Source organism: Liolophura sinensis, chromosome 7, assembly GCF_032854445.1.
Source record: "Liolophura sinensis isolate JHLJ2023 chromosome 7, CUHK_Ljap_v2, whole genome shotgun sequence".
NCBI lineage: Eukaryota > Metazoa > Mollusca > Polyplacophora > Chitonida > Chitonidae > Liolophura > Liolophura sinensis.
Genome location: NC_088301.1, coordinates 11,565,188 through 11,591,429, shown reverse-complemented (window position 1 = coordinate 11,591,429; position 26,242 = coordinate 11,565,188). Strand labels below are relative to the sequence as shown.

Genomic DNA, 26,242 nt, shown 5'->3' with positions numbered 1-26,242 from the left:
CACAGCACTGTAGTTTTTGGAGAATGCTGTCGAGAGGGATGGGAAATACTTCGAAAAGATTAATTGGAAAGACTACACTTTAGACGAGCAGTGGTGGGCGGTACCGAAACTATTGTAGCTTCTTACATCAGACAAATGAAAAAGCATTTTATCTTCAACTTTAGGAAATCGGGAAGTAGGTGGGTTTGTGTGGGCTGCCACGCATATTGATCTCAAATGTGATATACCAAATCACCAGCTTCTAGTCAGCAAATTAAAGGAGACGTTAGATAAATTTGTCTTGGCCTCTTATTACAGCACTCTAGATTTGGCAGGTCTTGTTACCAGCTTGAAAACTGTCTGGCCAACATCCGTAATAAAACATGTCTTCACTTCAGAGATACTGATTTGCGATTATTTACATAACGATGGCCAGTGTCGCCCTCTGTGCCTCATATATATATATATATATATATATATATATATATATATATATATATATATATATATTGGTGTTTTACGCTGTACTCTAGAATATGTCACTTGCAGGACGGCGGGCAGTATTATCCTGAGAGAAAATTGGGCAGAGCCCTTGTTTTGTTGGCAAACCTCCCCACCCACGACCAGAGGGGAAACTAGCATCAGGCGTTCGTTTGGGATGTTCCAAACGGCTTGAGATTCATGTTAGAGTAACAGTTTGGTACCATCAGATAAATTTGTGTTCACCGGTCAGTTGTACATGTATATTATTCCAAACAAATGTCACGTCGAGAGGCAGAATTTCGCATTTCACTAACTGCACCATCTTTGAACGGCTTTCAGAATTTCAGAATTGTCAGAAATAGCTTGAGTATGTATTAAAAAAAAATACATGCAATGGCTTTCTTTTGGGTACACCTGTACCTTATATGATTTAAAATTGCGAAAAAGTGAATAACGAAGCTTAAGGGCAGAGAACTTTGATACGTAATCCATCATCTCCTTGTAGGGTCGTAAACTACAGTAAACTCAAATGAAAACTATATCTCGCCTTAATCTAGCGGAATATGTGTGGCTGAACTAATCTAGTGGCATATGTGTGGTAGCTCAACTAATCTAGCAATGAACACTAGGTGCAAAGAAGTTAAATTAAGGTTGTGGCAGCCGGTTCATCCGGGGTTCTAGTATAAAGCAAACAATATGGCATGGTTTTCTGTATTAGCCACTTCTGGTAACCTATCTATACATTGAAATAGGCAATGGACACCACTGGCACTCGCTCAGTACTCGCTCTTTCAAATTAATTAGGAATTAACCTCGTGCTTTCGGCCAAGTAGCGCCTAGCTGATCTGTCAAATAAACCTCGCCCATGCACCGAATATGTTTCCTAATAGGTTAGAGGCCGACTTAACAAAGCAGCTCATGACTTCATACAGTATGTTGCTCCGTCAACAATCCCAAAAGTTCAACTCGTGTTGGACCTGATGCTTACACGGAGCTTGTAAGGTGTACCCAATTTCAACTTATCAACTCAAAAAAAACAAAAAACAAATAAGCAGATCCGAAAGCGGTTTCGGCTGCGTCTACGTTCTTTGTTATCTTAATAATCATTGTTCGCTATCAAATTTTAGAAAAGGTACAAATTTTCAAAACATCCAAGAGCTTTGGAAAATCATAAAAGAAAGAGTTTTTCCCCTGGCATAACTGTTACAGTTGTACACATCCACCAGTTGTACGATATTACCTCCTACCAAAAGGGGCGTTCGCTATTTAAGAAATTGTAATTATACAACATACTAGTAGCATACAGTTGTGCTGAGGTGGGATTAATTTAATTTTTTCTCGCTGGTTGTATTAAGGAAGGTATACAGGCACGGGAGACACCTATAGTTGTTTATTTGTTTGTGTTATTGATGTCTTGCATTGAATATTTCACTTTTACAACGGCAGACGGATTTGTCCATGCGTAGACGAAACTGGACATGCCGGATCCAGATACTGTATACCAGTAACAACAGGGTGCCAACTCTTTAGATAAGAACGAGATCGGATATAGAGGACCTCACCAATGCTGTGAGTTCAAGTCTAGCTCATGCTGACCTCCTTTCCGGACGTACGTGGGAAAGTCTGCCGACAAATTGCGGATGGTCTTGTATTTCCCCGAGCTCTGTCCGGTTTCCTCCCACTATAATTGCTGGCTCATTGTCCATGCCTACATTTGCCATGACGATTTGTGGCCAGTCTGATCACCTAGCTCTCATGTATTGCATGAGATCAAAGGTCAGTCTGGCTTGGACCCGATTCACCATTGCGTACAAAAGGTACCTGTATATGTTTCCATCGCAAAATTTAGTTTCACTTATTTATATGTTTTTTGTTAAACACCACTGGTAAAACTAGTCGTGTTTGTGATAAGAGAGCTTCCGTTTCCTCTTGCATCTGTATTCCACCCTTACGTTGCTATAGATCTCGTCTTTTGAGGGTAGATCTTAATGAGAAAGACAGCGGGTCCCCATTGTTGTCGTCGTGGTAGCTCGTCTCACATTTGTCTGTTTCCGCAGTTGTCATGGTAACCAAATTGCCATTTGCTGTATGTGTAAAGTGGTTTACAAATGAGTGTAACTGGCTTGCACATGCAGTTGTTTGGATGATGTCTCACACCTCTCATTTATCCATATCTGCTGAGCTTTGCCATGGTAACCAGAATTCCAATTCCCTTGCACAGTGTGTATGTACTATACAAATAGTTACACTTTACGGCTTTGTATTCCAGCTACAGTTCTATTCGTTTTGCATGTGCAGTTTAAGATTCCTTTATCCGCTCCCATTCACCCGCCCGACAGCCTTTATTGGGACCGAAACTGTAATCCTAGATATATATCCCATATTTAAACTTTAATACACGAATTATTCATGAAAACTCATGCATGAAGTACTTTCCCTTTGGCTAATTAATTGCAGATAATATTTCTTTGATTGGGCGTTACTGTTTCCTCTTGAAAGAAATGACCGAAAACGACAATATAAAATCCTACAAGTATATGATCGGACTGAGCCCGACTGCCACGCCTTGAATATTTTTTTTAGTTGGTGTGCATTTGCAGGAAACAAAATTACAGTTTAATGTAGTTCGGTTAACATTTTTTAAATCACATGGTATCATGTCACGGTCACGTTATGTCACGGTCACGGTATTCACGTTGTATCATGTCACGGTCACGGTATTCTATAACGTTTTCCAAACATTCTACGCAATAATCTAGAACGCATAGAGAGACTCATATCTGTCGGAAACAACTATGTAAGCGAAAATAAAAAGGCCGAAATAATCGTTGTATATTCCAAAAAATACTTTTCATTTTCATAAAAGAATATCGATAGTACCGGTATTCAGCGGAGTTGTGATTTCGAGATCAAAACATAATAACACGTACAAGGTTACATAATTTCACTGATAACAATTGTATATAACAGCTATTGTGTTGTAGAGCGTTATGAAAACTTCCCGAATTTAACGGAATAGTGATCATCGTCTGGGAGTGTAAAGACCATCTCGTCCAAAATACGTGCTCACGTGAGTTATAATCAAGTACAGCTTTGCTCAACACAAGGCAGGATTGTCAGCCAAACGGGTTTGTGTGTGTCAGGAAGAAAGTTTCAAAACGTGAGCGCTGTTTCCAAATCACAGAATCCGCGGATAGGCCAGCTTTAATGTACGGACCTGTGTTCTAAATACACCTGGGAGGGAATCACGAAATGACGCGCAACAATGTTTAACACGTATAGACATGCGCAATGATCACACTAATCTCAAATGGGGGAATCTGTCAGAGCGTTATACCATTATCTAGGGTACAAACATCCGCCATTTTACAGAACATGAGGATATCACCAGCGGATGTAATAAAGTCAGGGATAAGTGTATATAAAGGCAAGCCGTAGGCCTAATGGTCAGGTGGAGCCGTGTTGCCAAAGGCTAACACCATTAATATCAACCTCAGAAATAATTAAACATAATGGCGATGGTGGAAATCTCCCGACTGTCCTTGCCGCTTCGATGGCTGGCTGTAAGCTGTTTTACGTCACTATACACGTCCAACAGTCTAACCAAGAGTGTGATTCCTCACAAACAATTGTTCGTCTCCATCTGATAGAGCCGGCTATACAAAGGTCGTCGGTGGGGGATTGAGGGAGGAAAACAAGATAAAATATTAACAACCTCACGCAAATGTCAACAACAGAAAAAAATGCAAGAAACTGGTCGTGTATTAAGTGCCTGTGGCTAGGGACATACTTTCGCAGATGTATTGATCTAAACAAGTCTGCTGGAGGATTGCGTCTTTATTCATGCAGGCCTCTCCTCCCCTGTCCTCTGCTGACCAGGTTTTATTTCCTGTACACAGGCAGCCTTTTAATATCCTCCCCACTCTCTCACGTCCCCCATGCAAACGGATCCAAGTTTGGCAGCTAAACTAGTGCACCAGTAACACAGTTCTTGATTTTCTTTCTGTAAAGGTGATTTTAAGATACCTGTTTATAGTTCAACAGAATTACTATCTGAAAAAAAACACAAAAAGTAAAAGAGAAACCTATGCTTTTTCTAGAACGTGGTAACTTTCTCACCCAAGCCAATGACTTCCCACAGTCTTTGCTTTCTACTGGTCTACTGCTGTATGTCATACCACACCTACCCGTTCCGCAAAATATGTTTACATTTCTGTTCATCCTTTGTTCTCTTTCCGTCAACTGCAGTACATTCTGATCTTTCGTGTTTTTTCTGCTTGACATGATTGCAGACATAATTCTCGATTTTGTAGCGTGAAGTTTACAGCTCTATCCCATCAAACAAAATTTCAATATCTCACGTCTGCTTTACGTTTCGAAACATTCTTTGATATACGTTTCCGAATATTTCCCGGCCGGTCAGGGTTCCCGATATTTCCTGTCCTATCTTCGTTTCCGTATATTTACTCTCCACCCTACGTTCCTGAATATTCCTTGCCTGCTCTATATTTTCAAATATTCCATGCCTGTTTGACATTCAGAATATTCCCTGTGTCTTCCATGTTTCCAAATATTGCTAGTCTGTTCTACATATCCGGATATTTCCTATCTCTTCTACGTTTCCAAATATTCAGTGTGCACCTTCCGTTGTTGAATGTTCCCTGTCTGCTTTACATTTCCGAATATTCCCTTTCCGAACATCCCTTGTCTGCTCTATGTTTCTGAATATTTCTTGCCTGGCCGACGTTCAGAATATTCCCTGTCTGTTCTATGTTTCCGAATATTCCTTATCTGTTCTTCCAAATGCTTCCAAATGTTTCCTTCTCTTCTACGTTTCCGAATGCTCCCTGTCACCATTTACCCCCCCTTCACACGCACCCACCCCGCACATATTTACAGCAGCTTTTATTTCATGGTCGCTTGAAAAGTTTCCAGCTGGTATCACGTAGTCTCCAGTTTGACATGTAGGCCCATGATCTTGGACATTTTGTCTTGGATTGTCTCTAGCTTGGCTATGAAAGATACCATTTCCTCCGTTTAGGAAAATGTCATCAGTACTGGGTGTTTGGTTATAAGTTATTTCTTCCGCCTCTGAAATATCCCCCGGTTGTATGGCCGTTATATCTCCCGTCAAAGTCAGCTGGATCTTAGGCAGTGGGATGGCGTTAGGTGACATACAAGGCGATTCAGGGAAGATAAACACAGTTGATTCCTTGGCTGGTAAACGTCCCTGATTGAAATCCAACAGTCCCATGGAAACACCCATCATATCTCTCTTTATGGGGTAACTCGTGACTTCCGGAAGGTCCTCCTCCGGAATGGCGGATGGTAGATCGCGCATAGGAGTTGTAGGCCGCGAACTTCGGCTTTCTTCGTTAATAGTCGTGGGTATACTCAAAGTGCAGCTGAAAATATCTCGACGGTGCTTATCGCAGTTATCATTCTCGTTGTGAGTGTTTGATGTATTTGATGACTTGACATCTGGCACGTTTATCAAAGGAATGGTCGCTTTTTTCTCGTGTGCCTTCGCATCTTTCAGCTTGGATAGTGAACATTTCATGGGTGCTTTTCCGGACGTCTCATGCCGACGAAAACTGCCGGAGGATCGGAATGACCGAGAGGACCGCAGACTAGTGGAACGGGACAGTCTGGAGCTCGCTGTAGATCTTGACTTGGACCTCTTTCCTGTTGTTGTGGATGACAAGATTCGAACCAACGGCTTCCGTCGACCTTCCGTGGCAGGTGTATACTTGACGACGACGTGATTCTGGCAAAGAGAAAACAAAAGTGGTGAACAGCCTAATCGTGACGGGAAAATGATTGTGCGGAGAAGATAATCGCGTCGTGATGAGTTCAATCGTGAAAGACAAAATAATGGTACAAGAAGAATTATTTTATTCATAGTTATTTTAGCTGATTTCTATTTTTCAATAACTTACCCACAATTTACACTGCCAAGCAAATATTTCGACCTTGCTACGTAGACATAACAATTTTAAAAGTGATTTCAAATTTTGATTTAAGTCTAAGATCGCTTCGTAATGCCCTCAGTGTCTGCCCTATTTCCATTTCGCTAAACCAAATTCCACCAGTGGATTAGATAAGTCATGCACATAGTGTAAACGCGTTTTTTATTAGGCAACTTCTTGTTCCGCAGCTTGAGATCTTCACTACAAGCGACCAAGTGTGCCTTAAATGCTGCACATAACTCTCAATTAATTGTCAAATATTTTCTGAAAACTCTAGTGCTGTTTCGTTTGCTGTCTATGAAGTCCTTATTACCAAACGCGGATGAACAATTCGAGATATTCCGTTATGAATATACTTTGTCATGAATTCCATCAGAGCCATACCCAAAATACGGCTCATGTACAAAGCCTCCAAGTTGCTGATTGATCTCAGCAGAGCTGAGGTAATTAAGAGTTGTACACTTCTAAGCACAGGTCTGCTGATGAGTATTAGGTCATGAACAGTGTCATTAACGATCAGCCCAAATGGACATGCAGCAGAGTACAAGTCAAACACCATGAACATATGTTATGGAAAGGCTCTGTAAGGCTTTAGTATAGCCCACGGCTTTTGTACTGTCGTCGTAACAGCCTGGTGACATTTAACGCACGATTCAGAAACTCGGATGTTAATTAGCACCCTAGGAGTACAGTTACATGTATTCTCGCTAGGTGCTTATAAAGACAATATTTCTGCAGCGGTTATATATTATCATTCTGAAGAATGGTGGCGTTACTGCCTCTATTAGCAATGCATGTGAACACTTAGCTTTTCCTCGGCTGCGTGTGACCATTTGCCAATTATATCATTGTCGTAGCTGCTCTGGGTTTTTTTCTGTATGCGGTAATCTTTAATTTTATTTTGTATAAGGTTATGTGTTATATATCAAAACCAACTGTAGCGTTTCAGAGAGTTCCATATGTAGTGCAAAGCACTATATCCTTCAGATTTACCAAGGCTCAGTCGCATAAAGGCAAGGCATATGTGGGTATTATGTTCGAGGCAAGGAATTTTAAGGAATCTAAAGCGGTACCGCCTGTTCAGTAATCTGTACTCCCAAAAGGAGAGAAAAATGAACAAAGCCGTGCAGGATTTTCATGCTTAGACTAAAATATAATGTTCCGTGGACAAGGAGAATATGATATGGTCTTGCATGTATAAAGAATTCTGTAAAGAGTTGTAATGAACTCTCGCTCCATGTCAAATATCTTAATGATCATATGAATACAGCCATTAACCCTTTTTTCTATACGTCATAATACCGTGGAATTCACTGGGATTTGTTCCAAAAGCCAAAAGCCTGGCCTCCAGGGTTGAAAAAGGAAATACTCATCGGACACCATAATAAATGTCATCTGTCTCTGCAGCGCTACACTGTGATCAGATCTGACCATTCTGACTGGAGTTCTGCAGGTATTCAAGAATAAAGTGTCTTTTATAGAAACGGTTCCAGGTTGCCTTTGGCAGCTTCGTATTTATAACAGGTAAAGTGCAAAGCTCACTGCCTTTTGCATTCGTTCTTATCCGAATAGTAAAATGCGACCGAAGTAGTGTATGAAACAACTGTTTACGCGCTAACCGGAAACAAATTCACTTTTGTAGTCTAATTTAGATTTGACACTAAATTCGACATATTTTAAGCATCCTATGTTGAACGTTAATCAGACTGTAAATATGGCGTTTGCCTAATCTCAGGGACCACTTTCACAAAGATGTCGCACTTGTACATATACGACACAGAGGACAATAGTACGTTAATAGTACAAAATATCGTACAACAAATGTACGATAAAAAATGTCGTACGCCGCTTTCTGAAAGTGGCAACTGGTGATCAGTATATTGAATGGAAGAGCAAACCATTTATATCTACTTTGATTGCCTCAGTTAATGAGAACTAATACTGAGATATTGCCCAAGGACCAAGACAGGCATAATGATATAGCATACTTGGCCCCAGGCATGGGCTATATGACTGAATTATCTCTCCTTAGACATCATCCATATATGGAGCTAGCCTATCTTGATCTGCTAGTGGGCTAGGCATCCTCGAGGTTTCTATAAACTGTTTTCATGTGATTGTTTATTAAATGTGATGACAACACAGCCTATTGCGTAATTCTAGACCAGTGGCGTCTAATAAGTTGCTTTTGTCATCGGTGTATTTTGTTTTAACTAATTTGGCTTAAGCCATGGTGTCAGGGAGCGTATAAGTTACATGCACATTTAGAATAAAACTCTAACTTCACACATAAATTCACACGTGTTAACTTTTCTTAACTATCACACTGTTGTCGCCGCTCTGATTTTACTCTCAATACTTTAATCTTTTATACTGGATGATAACTCAGTATTATTTAAAAGTAATTTATAGTCATCCAAACATCGTTTTGTCAGATAGAGAAATTACGGAAGCCGATAGAGGATCGTTCTTCACCTCACGACCTTGACCTTTGTAATGTAATGCAAGGTAGCGCAGCAACAGAGTAGAGAGGAGAGAATCTCTGCATGTCTGTCTGCACCTAAATTACAAAGGTCGAGGCAATGACGTAGCGAAACCGCACGGTATTGTAGTCTTCTATCGGTTTCCAGGGGCCTCTATCACAAAAAGTGTAAGGCTAGTCTTAGCCGGATAGGCCAGTCCATTGGTACATTTGTCGACGCCGTTTCACAAAGAAAATAGTCAACTATCCACTAAAGTTTTCTGTTATTGCTGTGGAATTGAGGGAGATCCGAAGAGAGTGCTATGTGCCTTATTTTTGAATAAATTAGCTTCTTCCGCCTCTTGCCACCCCCGGATATGACTAATTGTTTGGGGCTAGGACAAAAAAGCTTAAGTCGATAGCCAAATATTTTCTTTGTTAAACGGCTTACACAAACGACTAGCCAAGTCAGCCGACTAAGATTAGCCCTTTCCGCTTTGTGAACAAGTCCCTAAACTAACAATACAACCGTCCAATGTCAAGGACGTTTACAAGCCTAAACTCACCTGGTCATCCTCTCCATCGGTCCGCCTTGCGCAGCGGACAACTTTAAGCACACATCTGCGAAAACTTCGACTGGCGTAGAAATAGATAATAGGATTAATAGCGCTGTTTGCGTGACCCATTAGGATTGTGTAGGGTAACGCCGTCATTGCATGTGTGACGTCACTCCGCCGGAAGCCACTGAGGACGTGAGTGACGTCAATTTGCAAACACGTGATGTGGTACGGCAACCAGCAGACGGCGAAGAGCACGGCCAAGACGATGAGCATCTTAGCGATTCTCTTCCTTGAATTCATCACCTGACGGCTGATTCGTCGGCTGATCTCAGACTCTTGACGCTGTAAGTTCTCGTCCTCGTGCCATAGCTTACGTCCAATCAAGGAGTAGGACGTCGTTATGGTAACGCCTGGTATTAGGTAAACTACGACGCAAACAGAAATGTCGTAGATCAGTCTGTCAAGGGGAGATAACCAGTCCTCACGGCAAAAATGAACACTGCTTTCTGAGGGAAAGCTGATTTCGTCGACTTTCCTGAATAGGAACAAAGGAATCATTGGCAAGGCGGCAGCTGTCCAGACAAAGAAAATCAGTTTCGCTGCTACCCTTGGTGATCCGATTCGGCGCGAAATGACAGGTTTCTTGATAGCCATATATCGGTCTACGCTAAGAAGAGAAATCGTGAAGATGCTGGCCGTCACAGTCGTACCTGGAAAAATTAGCACAGGAATCGATAATCAACTAATTGCTAACTGTAAACAGAAGGTAGTAGAATTACTTACGATTTAATTTTTGCCTTCTAAAAACAAAATGATTACCTATTACATGTACAAGTATAATATAGCGGCCGTACGTGGGAAGATTTGTCAGCAACCTGCGGATGGTCGTGGGTTTCCCCGAGCACCGTTAAAAAAATTGACTGGATCTGGATTAGCCCCAAAATTTCCCCGCAAAATGGAAGTTCTGGTCCAAGCTGGATTAGCAGTTGTTCCCTTGTAATGACAGAATCTGATGGGAGAAAGGTACCCAAATCCGAATGAAAACACATTGTTTACGTTGTAATGCTGCAGTACTTGTATACTGCCAACATGTTTTATTTGCACACGTGCACCAAAATGTGTGTGTGTAACCGGTCCCGATAGCACAGTTGGTAGAGCTTCAGCTCCATGGGGCGTTAGATCTAGGGTCACACCTAAGACCTTAATAAAGAGGCCGGTGTAACGTCCTCGCTTGGCGTTCAGCATTAAAGGGATAGTGCAACAACTGGTTGAACCGTATCAGTATAATGGCTCGGGCAGGGCAGGTTTACTTGCCTTCGGTAAGTCGTCTCAGTGAAGCAGCACTAGATAAAAGAGCGGTGGAAATCCGTCCTGCAACGAGGAGGCACATTACATACACTCAAGGAATCCTTTGTCGTCATATGTCTGAAAAATTGTTAAGTGCGACTTCAAACCCCGAGCACCACCCGCTCACCTAAAATGTATGACCTTCCACAGGAAAGAGCAATAGACTGCACAGCTTTGGATCACTGTGTTAAAACGTTTGGGTTTTTTTATGAACTCCTCGTGCATAATTGCAAGTCTACCCACAAATCGTTGTCGCGACGCAAAAACTTGGCTGACACAATAAGATTAACCGCATAACCGAAAAGGTCCAAGTTTTCTCAGATTCTCGGACTTTTTACACGAGTAGCTAGTGAGTAGCTGAGAATTCTCAACAAGAGTTTAAACTGAGAGGCTGTACTGCAGATTTTTGGCAAACAATCCACATCCGCTAATTAAATAATTTTTTTTCTATTCACCACGAATAGTTCAAATGAACGTCTTGCAAAAATACAAGACTCGGACTTGTACTATTTATAGTGTGAAAGTGATTCTAAAATTTGAAAATTTGTTGTTTAATCCAATCACATTTTAGGAAGTTTATTACCGATTTTGAACACTAACACGTGCACATATGAGCTGACATTTTGAAAGAGGTAATTATTTTCGGCTATTCTAAAACATTAACAAAAGTTCGCTTGGATTTATGCTGGTTGATGTATTGCTAAAACTCTCCGGTGAAGTTTCTTACAACAAATTTTGGAATTAATTCCTCTCTGAATACAAATAATCATTGTGTCTAGATTTCACAGGTGAAAAGTTGTGGTATAAAGTAGACTGGTGTAGGACCCAAGTCATACAATATGTCATTCCATTGGAACTCTCCGATGAAGTTTGATAAATGAGTGAAAAACCCGGAGCTTGTTCCGAATGATTCCTTCACTAAATGTTGTTGTCTGCCCTTAAGAATGCCTATTTGAAGTTTTTTCCGCTTCAGAGCGCGAAGCACCTGATTATGTGCTTTTGTCACATGGCAACGACACCGAACACAAACACTACCCACACAGCTGCATATTGATGCATTTGTAGTTTCCGGAGCTTCACTCAGAACAAATCAACGTAAAGGGTTGTCAAAAGTTCAGCACATTCTGACATGAACAAGATGAAAATAGAAGTAGACGAACATAAGTGTTTTGGCAGCGACCAAGAGTCCTTTATGTGTACGAACAAATCCACCACAGGCACATCCGCTTCTTTTTACTCTGGGTAGTAGAAGTTTAGATCTCGCCCTGCATCGTTTAATTTCAAAGACGTTTATTAGGAATGCTCTTTAGCTTTACCGCAAGGAACTGGAATTTTTTACCTGTAAATTCAGTTGTTCAAATAATAGTTCAACAACTGGATTGAATTTGAATTTTAAAGAATTAGCAGCCAAAAAGCCTTTTCTACGTAAACCGCACACAGTTTGATCAATCTTTTTTTGAATCTAACTATAAAGGAAGGAATATTTGTTCTGGCTGTTTGCACAAACGTTTATCCGAGCGACTGTATATTTGGCGATGTATTTGCTGAGGACCCCTAGAAGGTGCAGTGTTGAATATCGAAAATATGGCATATGCAGAGTAAGCAATGATGACATCACAAATATTTTCAACGGTCATTTTCGTGGACATAGCGAAGGTCTCACAGCAACCTACCGATGGCCGTGGGTTTTTCCCCTGTCTCCCCCACCCCGCACCCCATAATGTTCGTATAAGTGAAATAGTCTTTATATAATTAAACGGCGTAAAACACCAATCAAATAAATAATAAATAAATAAAGTCAATTTTATGGAGAATGGCCAAAGAGATCCCATGGAGGTTTGCTAGTGAGCTCTGTAGAATGACGCTTAGCGTCACGTATGCAAACATCACGTTGGCCAACAGTACTTTATAGACCCGACCTCTACACCAAAAGTAGTGTAAGCTATATAGAAGTACTTTAAACAGAGACAACTAGACTGATATAACAGGGAAAAGATTCATCCCAGTTCAAATTTGGTAGAGGCTCAGGCTGGTAAATGTACGAGTTCATTTACATGGCCTAACACCTATAACATAACATGGTAAGAATTTCGAGTTTGTTTCACAAAGTGGGAGATGTTTGAAAGCCTCTATAGTTTGTCATTTATTTACCTGTATTGACATTTTTTACAAAGTTAAATATGGCACACCAGGGTATGGCTGCGTAGGTGCGTAGTTGTGATTTGATTTAATACTGTGGCCTTGCTTTCGTTAAAGGCAAAGACCACTCTAAAATGATGTATATATTAGAGATGAAAGAACAATAAAAACTGTCCAAGAAAAGAGTCGGATTTATTTTTTTTAGAATTAACCCAGGTAAATTGTGTTAAAAAATCAGATTCTAGGGTGGTCGGTTGAGACTCAGAAGGTATCAGTTACATCACATTATAGTTTTTGCCTGACATAATTCGTTTCAAGATCAAATTGGTGAATGGGTTCATAGAACTATGAATATACGAATATGAACGTAGCAGTCAAATATATGTTAAGTAGCAAAGACTTTTTGCGACGTCAGTGGTCCCATTGTGGTCAGAAAAGGCCACGTTTAACACAAACTACCAAAGAGCAAGCATATAAGTAAGGACAAGCATATAAAGTACGAAAATAGAACGTTATAAAGACGCAAGGAATGTTCTAGGCCACTGAGTCAATTCAGTATTCAAATCATGGAGCAAGCTAGAAAATAAGTTGTGGATAACAAAATATGTATCTCACTTGTGCTTTGATTTGCAACTGTTCATATATGATCACCATATATAACGTGGTGATCGCGTTCAACACGATGAATATACATCCTATTTCATTTCTTTTTTTAAAAAATGAAGTTTCTTAAAAACATTCCAATAAACTATTTGTTTTGGCTGGTAACATGGGGTTTGTGCTACATCCCATTGTCAACATTTGATCGCCATTCTAAGCACTATATATCTAAAATATATACGCGCCCAATATATCTAAGACGAACAATTCGTAGCCTTCTTTGCGGGATGAGCTGAGGGGAGGGGGGGGGAGTGGTAAAAATGTCTTTTAACTGCAACCTACGGTGGGGGGAGGGGGTGATTTCCGATTTCTGAAAGAAACTATAAAATAGAGGGGTAATTTTGAGTTGAGACATGGAATAAAACCCGAAAAAAAAAATTAAAATTGTGCAAAATTCCTTTTGGCATCATTTCTCTTGCTCTCCCGCATTTGGTCACTTTTCAAGAATCCTATGAAGGTATATCAAACTATCAACAGTTGATGGTCACACCTGGAGTCTGTCGGTTTCGCTAATTGTATTCATGACAGCATTACGTAGCTTACCCGATGAGTGACAATGAATCATACTTGTCAGTTATATTCGGATCGATTAGACAAGAACCTGCAAGCAGGTGTGCCTTACCTTGTAGAAAGGTAGCAAACTTGCACATGAAGCCACCGAAAAGCCAAGCCTTGTACACGCTCTCCCCCACTGCTATAGGAACACATATTAGGCTCACTGCAGAAATAAAAAGAATCATTAGGCCAACACAAAGATAATTATTCGGAAGATTTGACTGAAGTTCTAAAATCACATAAAACAGAAGCGCGCATATCTTGATGGACAGTAATTGTTTTCTGACACACACCTTATACTACTAAACATTTCATGAATTCATACACAGAACCCTATAACATACTGGGTAAAACAAGAGCAGCAAACGGCCATACGTATCCCAAGAAATCTTATCGCTCACATGAGTTGTCCATAAAAATATATATATATATATATATATATATATATATATATATATATATATATATATATAGCGTTCGCTTTCATGGATAGCCGTATTAGTTCCAAACCAAAAGTTAAATGAACTGATTTCTTCCGATCTAACGTCGCGTTGAACATCAATGCCGTGAGATCATAGCGGTTTCCCTTTGAACCAGGGAAGCGTTAATGGCCTTGCATATTAACGGGGCTACGATTCGCTAGGGCGTCACACCAAGGAAGTCGGGCGTGAAATGTCATCTAGGCATCTGGGCACAGTGAACTGTTAAGGATCAATCAGCCGATGTCATGTCAAAGTGATATGGAATCTACAGAATTATGGAATAAAGATGTGGCTTCATTTAATTCAATGAGAACGAAAACTCCAAAAATAAAATCAGCGAAGGTAAACGTGAGGCGCTAGACCAATGCGTTAGCTGGAGACTTTGATTTTTTAATTTATTTATTCATTTGATTGATGTTTAACGCCATACGTCGGAATTTTTTACTTATACGCCGGCGGAAAGGTATATGGGCAGTGTACCCGAAAAAAACAGTGTACCCGAAGTAAACTACAGCCATTCCCCAGGCTGCTGAATCAAGGCAGGTTTATATGGAACTTGTCACCTCATAAAGATGTCTGTTCCTGGCTGGCTCGCTAGTCTGTATCTATGTGGTAATCTTTCTGACATCTGTAACTTTACTTGGACGGGCACAGATTAAGCCTGTAAGCTTTAAAACTTAGAAAAATACACATAAAATATAAAACTCAACCGCATCTTGTATTGCCAAAATCTCAGTTGTTATAAACATAGCATAAACATAAATCAATATGTGCTTTTTTTGGTCCTATGTAAGACGCGTGCACGCGTGCCGATACAATAGCCTTTTATCTGTTTATTTGACCGGGGGACACAAGAAGGTCGGCGGTCGTGGCGAGAACAAAACTACAGCCATGTGATCTGGAAATATCTTTGAAATGAGCTGCATGGATTGTTTGTTTTGCTAAATTGAATGGTTACTTTACGCCTATGTCATCCTGCGCCTATATACAGTATAGGTATTTATCAATCCTGTATTATTGTGTACCCATCTAATTATAACCCATACAAAAGCGTACTATCCAACACCCTTATAAACGACGCATATAGTTACTATACCTGTAAAGCTTTTACCCGAGTAGTTAAAATACTGATAAAATATCAATACAAAATCTGTATAGTCCTACACTTCAAATCCCAGTCGGGGCTCCGGATTTGTGTCATACAGTGTTGTCCAATTCTGCTTAACAGGTGCTAGGAGCTGCATAAGCATACATGTCCATTTTATCAACATCGTGCTTTCATGAACAGTTGCAATCAAAACCCGACATGATAGTTCAGTGGCGGCAGCACTTCGTAGGCATGGACCCATGTGATAATGTCATATGAGTAAAAATTGTTAAGTACGACGTAAAATCCCAAGCACATGTATACGTGCAATCGTACATGTATACATACTGATCAGTAATTGTGAACCCAAGTAGCCTACTGGAGCTCATGCTGCATCCATGCACAGTTGAATTTCACAGAGATCACAGAGTAATTCATGGGGACGAGACTGAGCGAGAAAGCCAAATGAGTCTATTCAGTCTTTCATCTGTAATATCTTTGATGTTACCTATAGGTGTACAAAGCACCACAGAGAAAAAAAGGAATTCGAAAATAAAAGCTAGCTTGGAAGTATGACTACTGGATTTCAAGCAGCATGACGAAAGACGATACAAGACTTGATGGATAGCTTCTGGCAATAGGTTTTGACTAGTAGCAGAAACATTACATATATTTCATGCCGTGGTAAGAAAAAGCTGCACAGCATTGGTCATCAATGATCTTGGTGGCCGAACCATTGTCTTGTCATTCATATAAAATTACAAGACATGTATCAACATGTCAGAGGAACGTCGTTGGCCCTTTGTGCTGACCGCCACACAACACCTAGAATTATTCCTCACGCCCGCTCCATCTATTATATATATTCCTTTTCACCGAAGCAAACAATTTAATAATTCGCTCGAAATCTCCAGACGTGAAATCACGAAACGGGTTGTGTGAGAGTAATGTATCAGGGATGTAAAGACTTCCGTTAGAAACCAAAGCCCGCGCTAGTGGCCAGTGACCACTCGATACTGCATGGTCTAGGACAATAGAGTAGTTAAAGTGTGCATTCCATTGTAAAGACCCAACAAATCGATACAGGACGGATTTCGACGAAATCACATGTCAGCGTGACATTTGTACCTTTTCAATCAAGCCGTTTATCATTCAATGACTTGTATACGCACACAGATGAGCTTATTTTTCCTAGCGAAGCGACAACATTTTATAATATCTCTGTTCATTTCCTTGGCAACAGTTTGCCAACACTTAATGAGCAAACGATAACCGCCGTAAACCTACATAAGCCTTCCAAATGTTCTGGCGAAGCTTATCAATATTTTAAATCGGTAAAAAAGGTCCAGTATTGATGTCACACCAATATCAGACTGTTATGGAAGATTTTATTCTATTTTGTCCAGAAATGATTCAGTGTGTCTTGTTATATTTGAACTGCCAGGATGATTTGCATTTAAAATAATCCTTTTAATTGTGTGACTGCAATCAGATTTAATGTCAAAGTCCTAGGAGTAAACTAAGCACATACCTTAGCCAAATGCCTGATTAAGTTCATGACGTAAAGCCTTAGCCGAAAGAGCGAGAGCTGGATTTGAACACACAATCCCATTGTCCGATGGCCTGGAATACAGTAGCAGCGAATATGCAGCTTTCAATTGTATAAAAATTCCTTTGAAATTTGAATGAATTAAATCTGTGTATGAGAAGAGGCGCCTAGGGTAAGAGTAAATATGTGTGTGTGGGGGGGGGGTCACAAATATTGTACACAATAAGCCCGTAACTATTAAAACCACGAAGGCCCCGCTCCAGACAGATATCATTCATATTTTAGTGAGTAACATTAGACCTGTGTGTGCTCTATTGGTCATTCCTGAATTAGCGATTAGGATTTGTGGAGTATCAACGGTTAACGTGGTACTCATATATTACAAGAAACTATCCGTCGAAACGTGTATACCAGCTGTTAACCAAAATGAAAGTTTCAAGTCAGTGATAGTAAGGCCAATAGCCAAAACGAAGATTGGCACAAACTACCAAAGAACTCAGAAAGAATATAATGTAAAACAATTCCGGCGAGCTCATGAAAAGAGAGGCGGTCAACAGTTTTCAGAGATATTGGGAAGACGTAAGTAATGTTCTAGGCGAATGAATGAACTCAGTTTTCAAATCGTGTATCATGGTAGTGTATTGGCCGTCGATAATGAAATACGTAGCTCGTGTAGTTGTGCTTTGATTGTAACTGTTCATATATCCAACGTGGCGATCTAGTTCAACACGATGAATATACAATCAATAGCCCCGATTCAAGTGTAATTAGACACCATCACGAAGAAGAGCGTCAGAGATTCCAAACGCTCTGTCTATATTTATTTACAAGAAAATTATATTGTAAAACTGAGGAAACTCTGAGAGAATATAATTAAGATGTATAGCACAGAATAAAGCCAGAGCAATGACGACAGTGTGATAGCTGGCAAATAGTCACACGTGGCCGGCGAAATCTGGCCTCCTGTCAGTTTACCTCATTTAGGGTTTTATTCTGTTTATGTAAATGCTTAAACAGTAGCAAATTACATGACCCTCAGCACCATGGCTTAAGCAGAACGAGGTAAAAAAATGCAGTGATGTTAATTGTAATTCATTAGACGCCACTGGTCCAGAATTACTCAAAGTGCTGTGTTGTCATCACACTAAACATACAATAAAAAAAACAGATGTTTGGTGGAATAACCTTGACACACCAGTATTTGCACTTCTGACAACTGAGAACGATGGTCAGCCCGGGTTGGATTGCCATTACACGCATTTCATTACCCATTTAAACTGTATTATATACATATACACCCTGGCAACATAAGGCAACACATCTAATATCAGATGTGACATACATTGCACCTAAAATCAACTTCACACTGCAACATATAACTTTATTGAATCAGGCTTTATATTCCACATATCTCCTTTTCTCGGCTATTTTGGCACTTCACGCGAAGATTGCTGTAGAAAAATGGACCCTGATCGGCACCCAAGGCAGTCAGTCTGTCCCTACAAGGACCTGGAACCGTCATGTTTTCCAAGAGGAACGATGTTGATTTTCGTTCCATTTAAACAGCGGAGCTATGATGTGTGCTTGATGCTACAGCATAAGCCTTGTTATTGGCAGCAAGACTAAAATCCTGACTGGAGCTAAATGTCAAACGGCCGTACCGCTTGTTTTGTGCAACCGTTTACAATTTAGCTGTGACGTACCGCTCTTTAGGACGACATCGTTGCTGTTATTCTTGTTGTAAGTGGTGATCACGTTCTTGATGGAGGGGTACATTTTTAAAATGCGCATGCATCCCAGCTTGTGACAAAATGACAGTCTTTTTTTTCCAACTAAATTGAGACAGTTATATAAAGACCAACGTAAAAAGAACACAGAATGTTTCCAGAACGTGAAGAGTTTATGCAGACTTTGATCTGGTATATGTAGTCAATCAACCATAAACAAACGTAAACATTAAACAATAAGACGGATCTTTTTTGTTTGGCTCTTTACATATCTTGTGATTACTGTGAATCAAAGATCTTGAGATTTTAGGATGACGTTCTTTACATGCACAGAGAAACAGAGAAAAGTCAGTGTCTTCCTGGAATTCTTCAATGAGACGTGACACGATTGCATAATGCAATGAGATTAACTGATCTTGTGGAAACGAATGTGATATTTTAGGACAGCACCCTGACAGTAAGAAAACACACGTGATTGTCACACAACGACGGTTTGTAGTTTGCACACAAAAACAATTTACATTGTAGGTATTGAACTGCCTAGTTCACAGGAATATATATGAAGTGTATATGGTTGGGTTAAAATGTCACTCTGATAACGTAGAACAGCGTGCAAACGATCAATACTCTCTGTGAGTGTCCACGCTCCGTCTGATACACCCTGTCAGGCGTGGAATCTGCTCGCCCATGAGTGCCCCCTGGATTCCACTAGAACACATTTGGGATACGCTTTGCCATGGTATATATAAGCCATGCTTGTGATTCATCTTGGCATGGAGAGTAAAAGTCGTGAGAGTTGCGACTTGTAATAAAGAGGACGGAGGAAGTTTAACATTATTCTTTGTGTATACGAAGCACTTGTCAACACTATGCCCTTTATAGTTAACATCAAGCCAGATCATTTTTCACCAGATAATCTGTCATGTGTCATCTGTGACGTAGCACACGATAATCATATCAAAGATCGGCCGGATCAAAGCGATTCTTTATTGGTCATTCCGTTGTTAGAATCCAGGTATTCCACAGGATACGCGTTAATCATTCAAGCTGTTTTTGATGTCGCTGAAAGAACCCAAAGAATATCATGGTCTTTCCTGAATACGTGTTCCATGCATTTTACACGGGGAGAATTAATGGTTAATTTACGTCACTGTGACAATCGTGGTTTAACGCCGCACACTTAAACGTATTTTTTACCAGATAGGCACTGTTCTGGCGTCCGGTTTCTTTCCTCACTGGGTGACATTATGTGATTGGCTGATACATAGCTTTTGTTGCATGCCGTGCGGTGATTGTATAGCTTTATATTTATACCTAATTTGTCGTATTGTGTAAGTCAGTCGGGTAGATGGTGACCGGCTGTATCGAAGTGGGTCTGTTAACGGATTATTGTGTCTGTCTTATTTGGTATGTATGTATGTATACATGGAGTTTAACGTCGCACTTAACAGTTTTTTAGTCCTATTCCTTGATCTATCCTGTCAGTACTGGTCAACAAGCGAGGCAGCAGCAAGTATCAATTTTAAAGTCTTTGGTGTGACGGGTCTCCATCTAAAAGTGAACCAAAGTGAACGATATATCAGTGAAGGAAAACGAATGTGATTTGCCTGAAGAAGTCACATCATGGCGGCGCCCAGTAATTTGACAACAACAACGATTCTGAATCACATGATGCTTGCACATGATCAAGTGACCTCTGAAAGAAGTCCGACAGAAACAAAATGGATCGTATATAACTTTGATATAATATCTCGACGTCTGCCCGACGATTGATGATATCTCGACGTAGACCCGACAATCGATGATATCTAGACGTAGACCCGACGATCGATGATATCTCGACCTAGGCCCGACGATCCATGGTTTCTTGACCTAGGCCGGAGAATCTTTGATATCTCGACGTAGGCCCGATGATCGAGGAAGTTGGATAGTTCTACATATGTTAGAAAAGGTGGTTTGGATTACAAGCAGTTTATTTCCACGTGATTCGTCCTCCATCATGAAATATATTTTCTCAACATTTTAATCAGGTCTTCCGTTTAAAACAGTTTTGGCAGTATCACTTGAAGGACCTATGCATCAGTCTCGTTTTGTAGTTTAAATTTAAATACCATTTAGTAGTTTAAAATTTTAACACCATGAAATTACGCCAAACACATCACCTGTATTGTAATCTGACGCCATTCCGATATGGGCGAAATTGTCGAATAAAAATTAATTGTGTATGTGAAGAATGAAACTTTTAATGCATGGCTGTAAGGAATGTTTTTGCTTAGGTAGCATGCTTGAGAAAAGTATAGAACTGCGTTTTGCAACAGGTTACAAAGGTGTTTCCAGTTAGTTCTACTGGAAATGAAAATATCGAGATAAATTTAGACAAGCGTCTCGCGGTGAATGAGTGGGTGATTCTGGAGGTGACAGCCTCAGAGCGGTCACCTCTTGTTAACCACAGGTCTCATAAAACATCCTAACTCTATAGGAAGGTGACCTTTTGATTCTGGCTGTAGATCGCGGAAATAGCTAGGCCATTTGACGGGAAGTGTAGAGTTCCTTTATTTGAGCCTGTAATCGTCTGTGGACAACACATGTTTGGTCTGGAGGATCCCTCTCATCTCGTTGTACTGCTGCGGACTAGATGACACGGGAGTGTATGATACTTGGTTTTGTATCCATCGATATAGGGTGACGTACTGCGTCAGACGGATGTAGTCTGACCACCAGTTCCAATCATCCGGCTTACAGGTGGTTCAGACGTCACACTTTTGCCTGGCCGCAAGCAGACGTCTGTCTTAATACGATCTCCATTACTGGAGATTACCTGGCGATGCCTCTGTTTTCAAGTCGCGAGTGGAGATTAAGAGAGAACCGGTGGAGCAATTTACTGAGAAACTAAGTTTGCAAATATATGTCATCAGCTTGTCATCGCTTGCTGGAATTTTCTGCTATGGATTTGCCGGAAGGACTGTGCAGTTTACCGAAGCAAGTATGTCCCTATCCCCCGAGACCCCCGGGCCGGGGACCAATCATGTCCCCATCCCTCCTAATCTGCAGCCAGGGTTCCGGACCTCTGTGCAAACGATCTCTTCCTTACCATATGCGTCCTAAATTTAGATATCACCCAACGTAATGAAATCATGATCCAATAGCCAATACATAATCTAAAAAATGATCTTTTAATTATTGCTCATTAAAACGTTTATTAAATGCTTATTAAACCATGGTGCTGTACGTTGTTACCCAAATGACAGATGGGGTGAAACTCTAACTGTAGGTGATGGAGGGGTGGACAGATTTAACTGGTAAACGACCTTTTGCCAATTATCACACTGTCTTGACTGCTCTGGCTATACTCTCCATGCTCTAGTCGTTCTATATTATGTATGTTCTTGCCCGGGTTTAGTGGAATTAGATACAACCATGGTAACTGTGAAACAGGTCTTAAGTGATATCCTTTCGCCTGATTTAACACAAATCTTACTTCCCACGTATCCTGGCGAACATCTCTTAACACCGAATCCTAAGCAACCGTTTATATAACCAAACCACTGTTAAATCCAAATCCAATTTAAGTACAAAAACCTAGTTCTTTTCTCACAGAACATCTCATGTTAGCGGTTGGCTGGCAATATCTAACACCTATATAATAAAAAAGTAAACCAGAGCAGCGACGACGTCGACGGTGTGATAGCATGTGATAAATTGTCACAAACGCAACCAGTTAAAATACAGTCTCTTCAGTTTACCCCAGTTTTAGGGTTTGATTCTAACTCTTCATGTAAATGTTGAAAAAGTATCAAACTACACGCTCCCTATCACCTTGGTATTTAGCACATTTAGTTAGACAAAAAATGTTTTGTTTATGATGTCGTGCTTGTTTTCTCGAGAAACACCTGCAATAATTAAAACTTGATCTGGTGTGTTTTCTGGCCGAACATCCATAGTCTTCTATAAGTTTCCAAAGAATACCCACTCCTGTGTAGTTTCTCGCAAAACACCTAGCCCTGTGTGTTTTCCCACAAGATATCAGGACCTGTGTGTTTTCCCACAAAATACCTAACTCCTAAATTACCTAGTAATTTGTCTTTCCCCACAAGACGCCAAGTCCTATGTGTTTTCTGGCCAAATACCCATAGTATTTGATATTTTCACAAAGACATCTAGCCCTGTGCTATTTCTCATAAAATATCTAATCTTGTGAGTCTTAATTTCTCACAAAACACCCGGCATGTCTTCACTACCACTTGTAAAATCACCCTCACCATGAAAATGGTGAAAACACTAGACAGAAAATGTTAGACAATTTATTAGCCGCAGAAAGCAGCCGAAGCTTCAAGCATCAGCCGTCACTGTCCACGAGTGTGACGAGTGTGCCGATCAGCGCCTGGCGGCAAATGCGAATGTGACTTATTGTCATAGTCATACAAGGTCTGACATGTTCAATTTGCGATTCTCATTCTACCCCAATCTATGTCCGATGTCAGGCTTGCGTTTTCACCAAGCCGAATGGTCTACATCTGCATACGAAATTCATGTCAAATAAACTGTATACTCCTCAGATGGAATTCACAGATTGGACTAGGATTTCAATGTAAAAATTAAGTTGTGTCGCAGGCAGTTAGTGCATACGCTTGATTTAGATCAATTTAGTGCGTGCTGAATATAGCTTTAACTTAGGAGGTTAACCAGGTACCTGGCGTGGTACGGTGACCGTTTTTAGAAAACGGCATAAAACCGGAGTCGAAAAAATTCGTATTTTCTCAATGATGCCATTTTGGACCTACATCCATACAACCTGTTCACGTTTACAAAAACCGGTGTGCCGGAAAACAGAAAAGATACATCCACTCATCTTGTAGACGTAATCGCCACGGTAAGAGTGAAATACCGTCAGTGTGTCGTAAACAGTAAAGACTCCGTCGTCCAATAAGTGGGCGATGTGACGTAAACGGTAAAAACTCAGTGGAGACAGTGGAGAGTAGACAGTGTTGCCGCGATACCACTGAAATACTGGCCATATGCATGGCGTAATACCTCAAATGATCATTTAACAAATATACAACTGTCTTAAAGAGAAGCGTTGCGTGGCATCCATGCGATCTGATTTATATATTTTTATCTAATATTTATAGAAGAACGGCACTTTGGTCTGAAAATGCCTAGTTGTACACTAATGGCATTGTCTTGGCGTATTTTCTGAACGGTCCATTTTTGCGTGGCATCTATTTTTGAACCACTCTTGTGTGCTTTGTGTAAAACTGACAAACAATAAAAGCGGTGATATATACCTGCAAATATATTACCGCTTGTCGTGCACAGTATAATATTTGTCCCATCGATGCAATTATAAAGCATGTAATGACGTTTGACGTCTGTGTTATTGACTTTATGATGGAAGCTGATCATCTCAGTCGATGCCTGCTCAGAGAGAACCACTCACACATGCTCACACAGTGTAATGGTACTCTTGGTAAACTATGTCACTTATTTTCATTTCGGCAGTCACAAAGAAGATTATAACAAATGACTAAAAGAAGGTCGGCAACCCTTTCCCTTCGCTTCCATTTGGCAGAACATGCACCTAAAGAGACAAAATTTCCAAGAAATGTCTGTACAGTTACAGAGCGAATGAAGAATGGATGTACAATTTTTCGCGAGATGTCGCAATTAGCCAGTCAAATACAAAGAGAGGGGGAGAGGGGGCGGAAGTGAGATGTGGTCTATTGAAAGCTATAGAGAAGTTATCCGGAATAGAGTCGATATCTTGTGACATGGAATTACTCCACACTGTTTTATTGAAAACTTTAAGGAATTTGTGAAATGATATTCTGGAACTGACAGGCACTTAGTCAGTTATTTGCAACTGACCATCATTATATAAGATATGTTCAGGAATCAGTAAAATATCAACCAAAAATCATCACAAATCCTGCCACAAATTTGTGCCTACGAACTCCACTAAACAGTTTCCGACAAAATGTACAAAAAGAAACATTAATATGTTTGTTACTGTAATACCTACCCTTGGTTCAGCGTTCTCTTTACTAGCCGAGACATGAGGGGTATATTTGTTGACTAACTGAAAATTTACGCAGGTCAATAGTACCAGCTGCTCAAAAGGACACCTAATTTGAATAACTGAACTTGCTGATTGCCTTTTCTATCATTTCTCACTGACGGCTAATCTTTGCATGTCCCGATAAGGTGTCTAACTTGTTCTTTAAAGGATTGTGGAGTAAGAACGTTTTTTCGTATAGACTTATAGTGTGTTTTTCCTGAAAAACAATAAAGCAAATGACTTTAACTTCCTGAAAAATCGACGAGTAACCACTTACCTGAGAGATCTGCCACAGCTAAATTTAACAGGAGAAGGTTGGTTACATTCCTCATCGTCCTGTTCAGAATGACGGCAATGAGAACTAAACTGTTGCCGATAAATGCCAGCGAGAACACCGGCACGTACAGCAGCAAAAGAATGATAGAGCGAAAGTCCTGATGAGTAAAAAGACTGCGTTTAAACTCCCGTATGGCTGCTTGATAAACAGCCGTTCTGTCCCCGTCCCACAGTGTCCAGTTACTGGCGTTACACACAGGGTATAAACAATTGTCCCCCATGTTCAGGATAGGTTTGACAGTGGCCAGAAAATGGTCCTCGCTCTCTTCCAATAGTTGCCCGTACCACATTGTCCAGTCAACCCGCTTTTACAAACAGCAGGGTCGCCAACCAAACCTGTAGTAGTGTCGATTTTCCTACTTTCCATCGGAGTCTACTCCTAGTTGAACTCATGACATCCGGGGCTGTGGCCAGGCTTACCTGTGTACAGGGCGTACTCCCTCGAGAAACCCAAGCCTGTTGCTACGAGGTAGGATCAGATATAGCATTCCTCCGTGTTTACAAACAGCCTCAGTCCCTACAGACTTCATCTGTTTGGAGCTACAGCCTGTCCATCCCGAGGGGTTGAAGCCATGGGCAGTGTCGCTTGCACATAGTGCGTGATTTTGAGTAGCTGTCAGGTGTTAGACAGGTGTCGAGGGCGACTCGATGCAGTGGGTTACGTCATCCCTGTAGTTGTCACCGCCAGTAGCTGCGCCAGAGAAAACAGTTTTGTGGCCATACATGTAGTGATCATCGCTTTGATAGTTCTTCTTCCAGACGAACTGCCATGAGGAATTTGGTGAGTTGTAAAACAGAAGGAAAAAATATGGGCTCGGGTATTTTCTTAGCTTCTGTTGAGTTGTGGAAATAT

At 40.6% G+C, this 26,242-nt stretch overlaps 1 protein-coding gene across 1 annotated transcript; it reads right to left on the bottom strand.

Moving 5' to 3' along the window:
* Positions 1-5,290: 5,290 nt before the first annotated feature.
* Positions 5,291-25,679, bottom strand: LOC135470641 (neuropeptide SIFamide receptor-like). Its single transcript, XM_064749676.1, has 4 exons — positions 25,331-25,679; positions 14,221-14,316; positions 9,459-10,162; positions 5,291-6,229 (listed from the first exon to the last, which is right to left on the bottom strand). The coding sequence occupies exons 1-4, from the start codon at positions 25,677-25,679 to the stop codon at positions 5,291-5,293; spliced, it is 2,088 nt and encodes a 695-aa protein (XP_064605746.1).
* Positions 25,680-26,242: the final 563 nt, after the last annotated feature.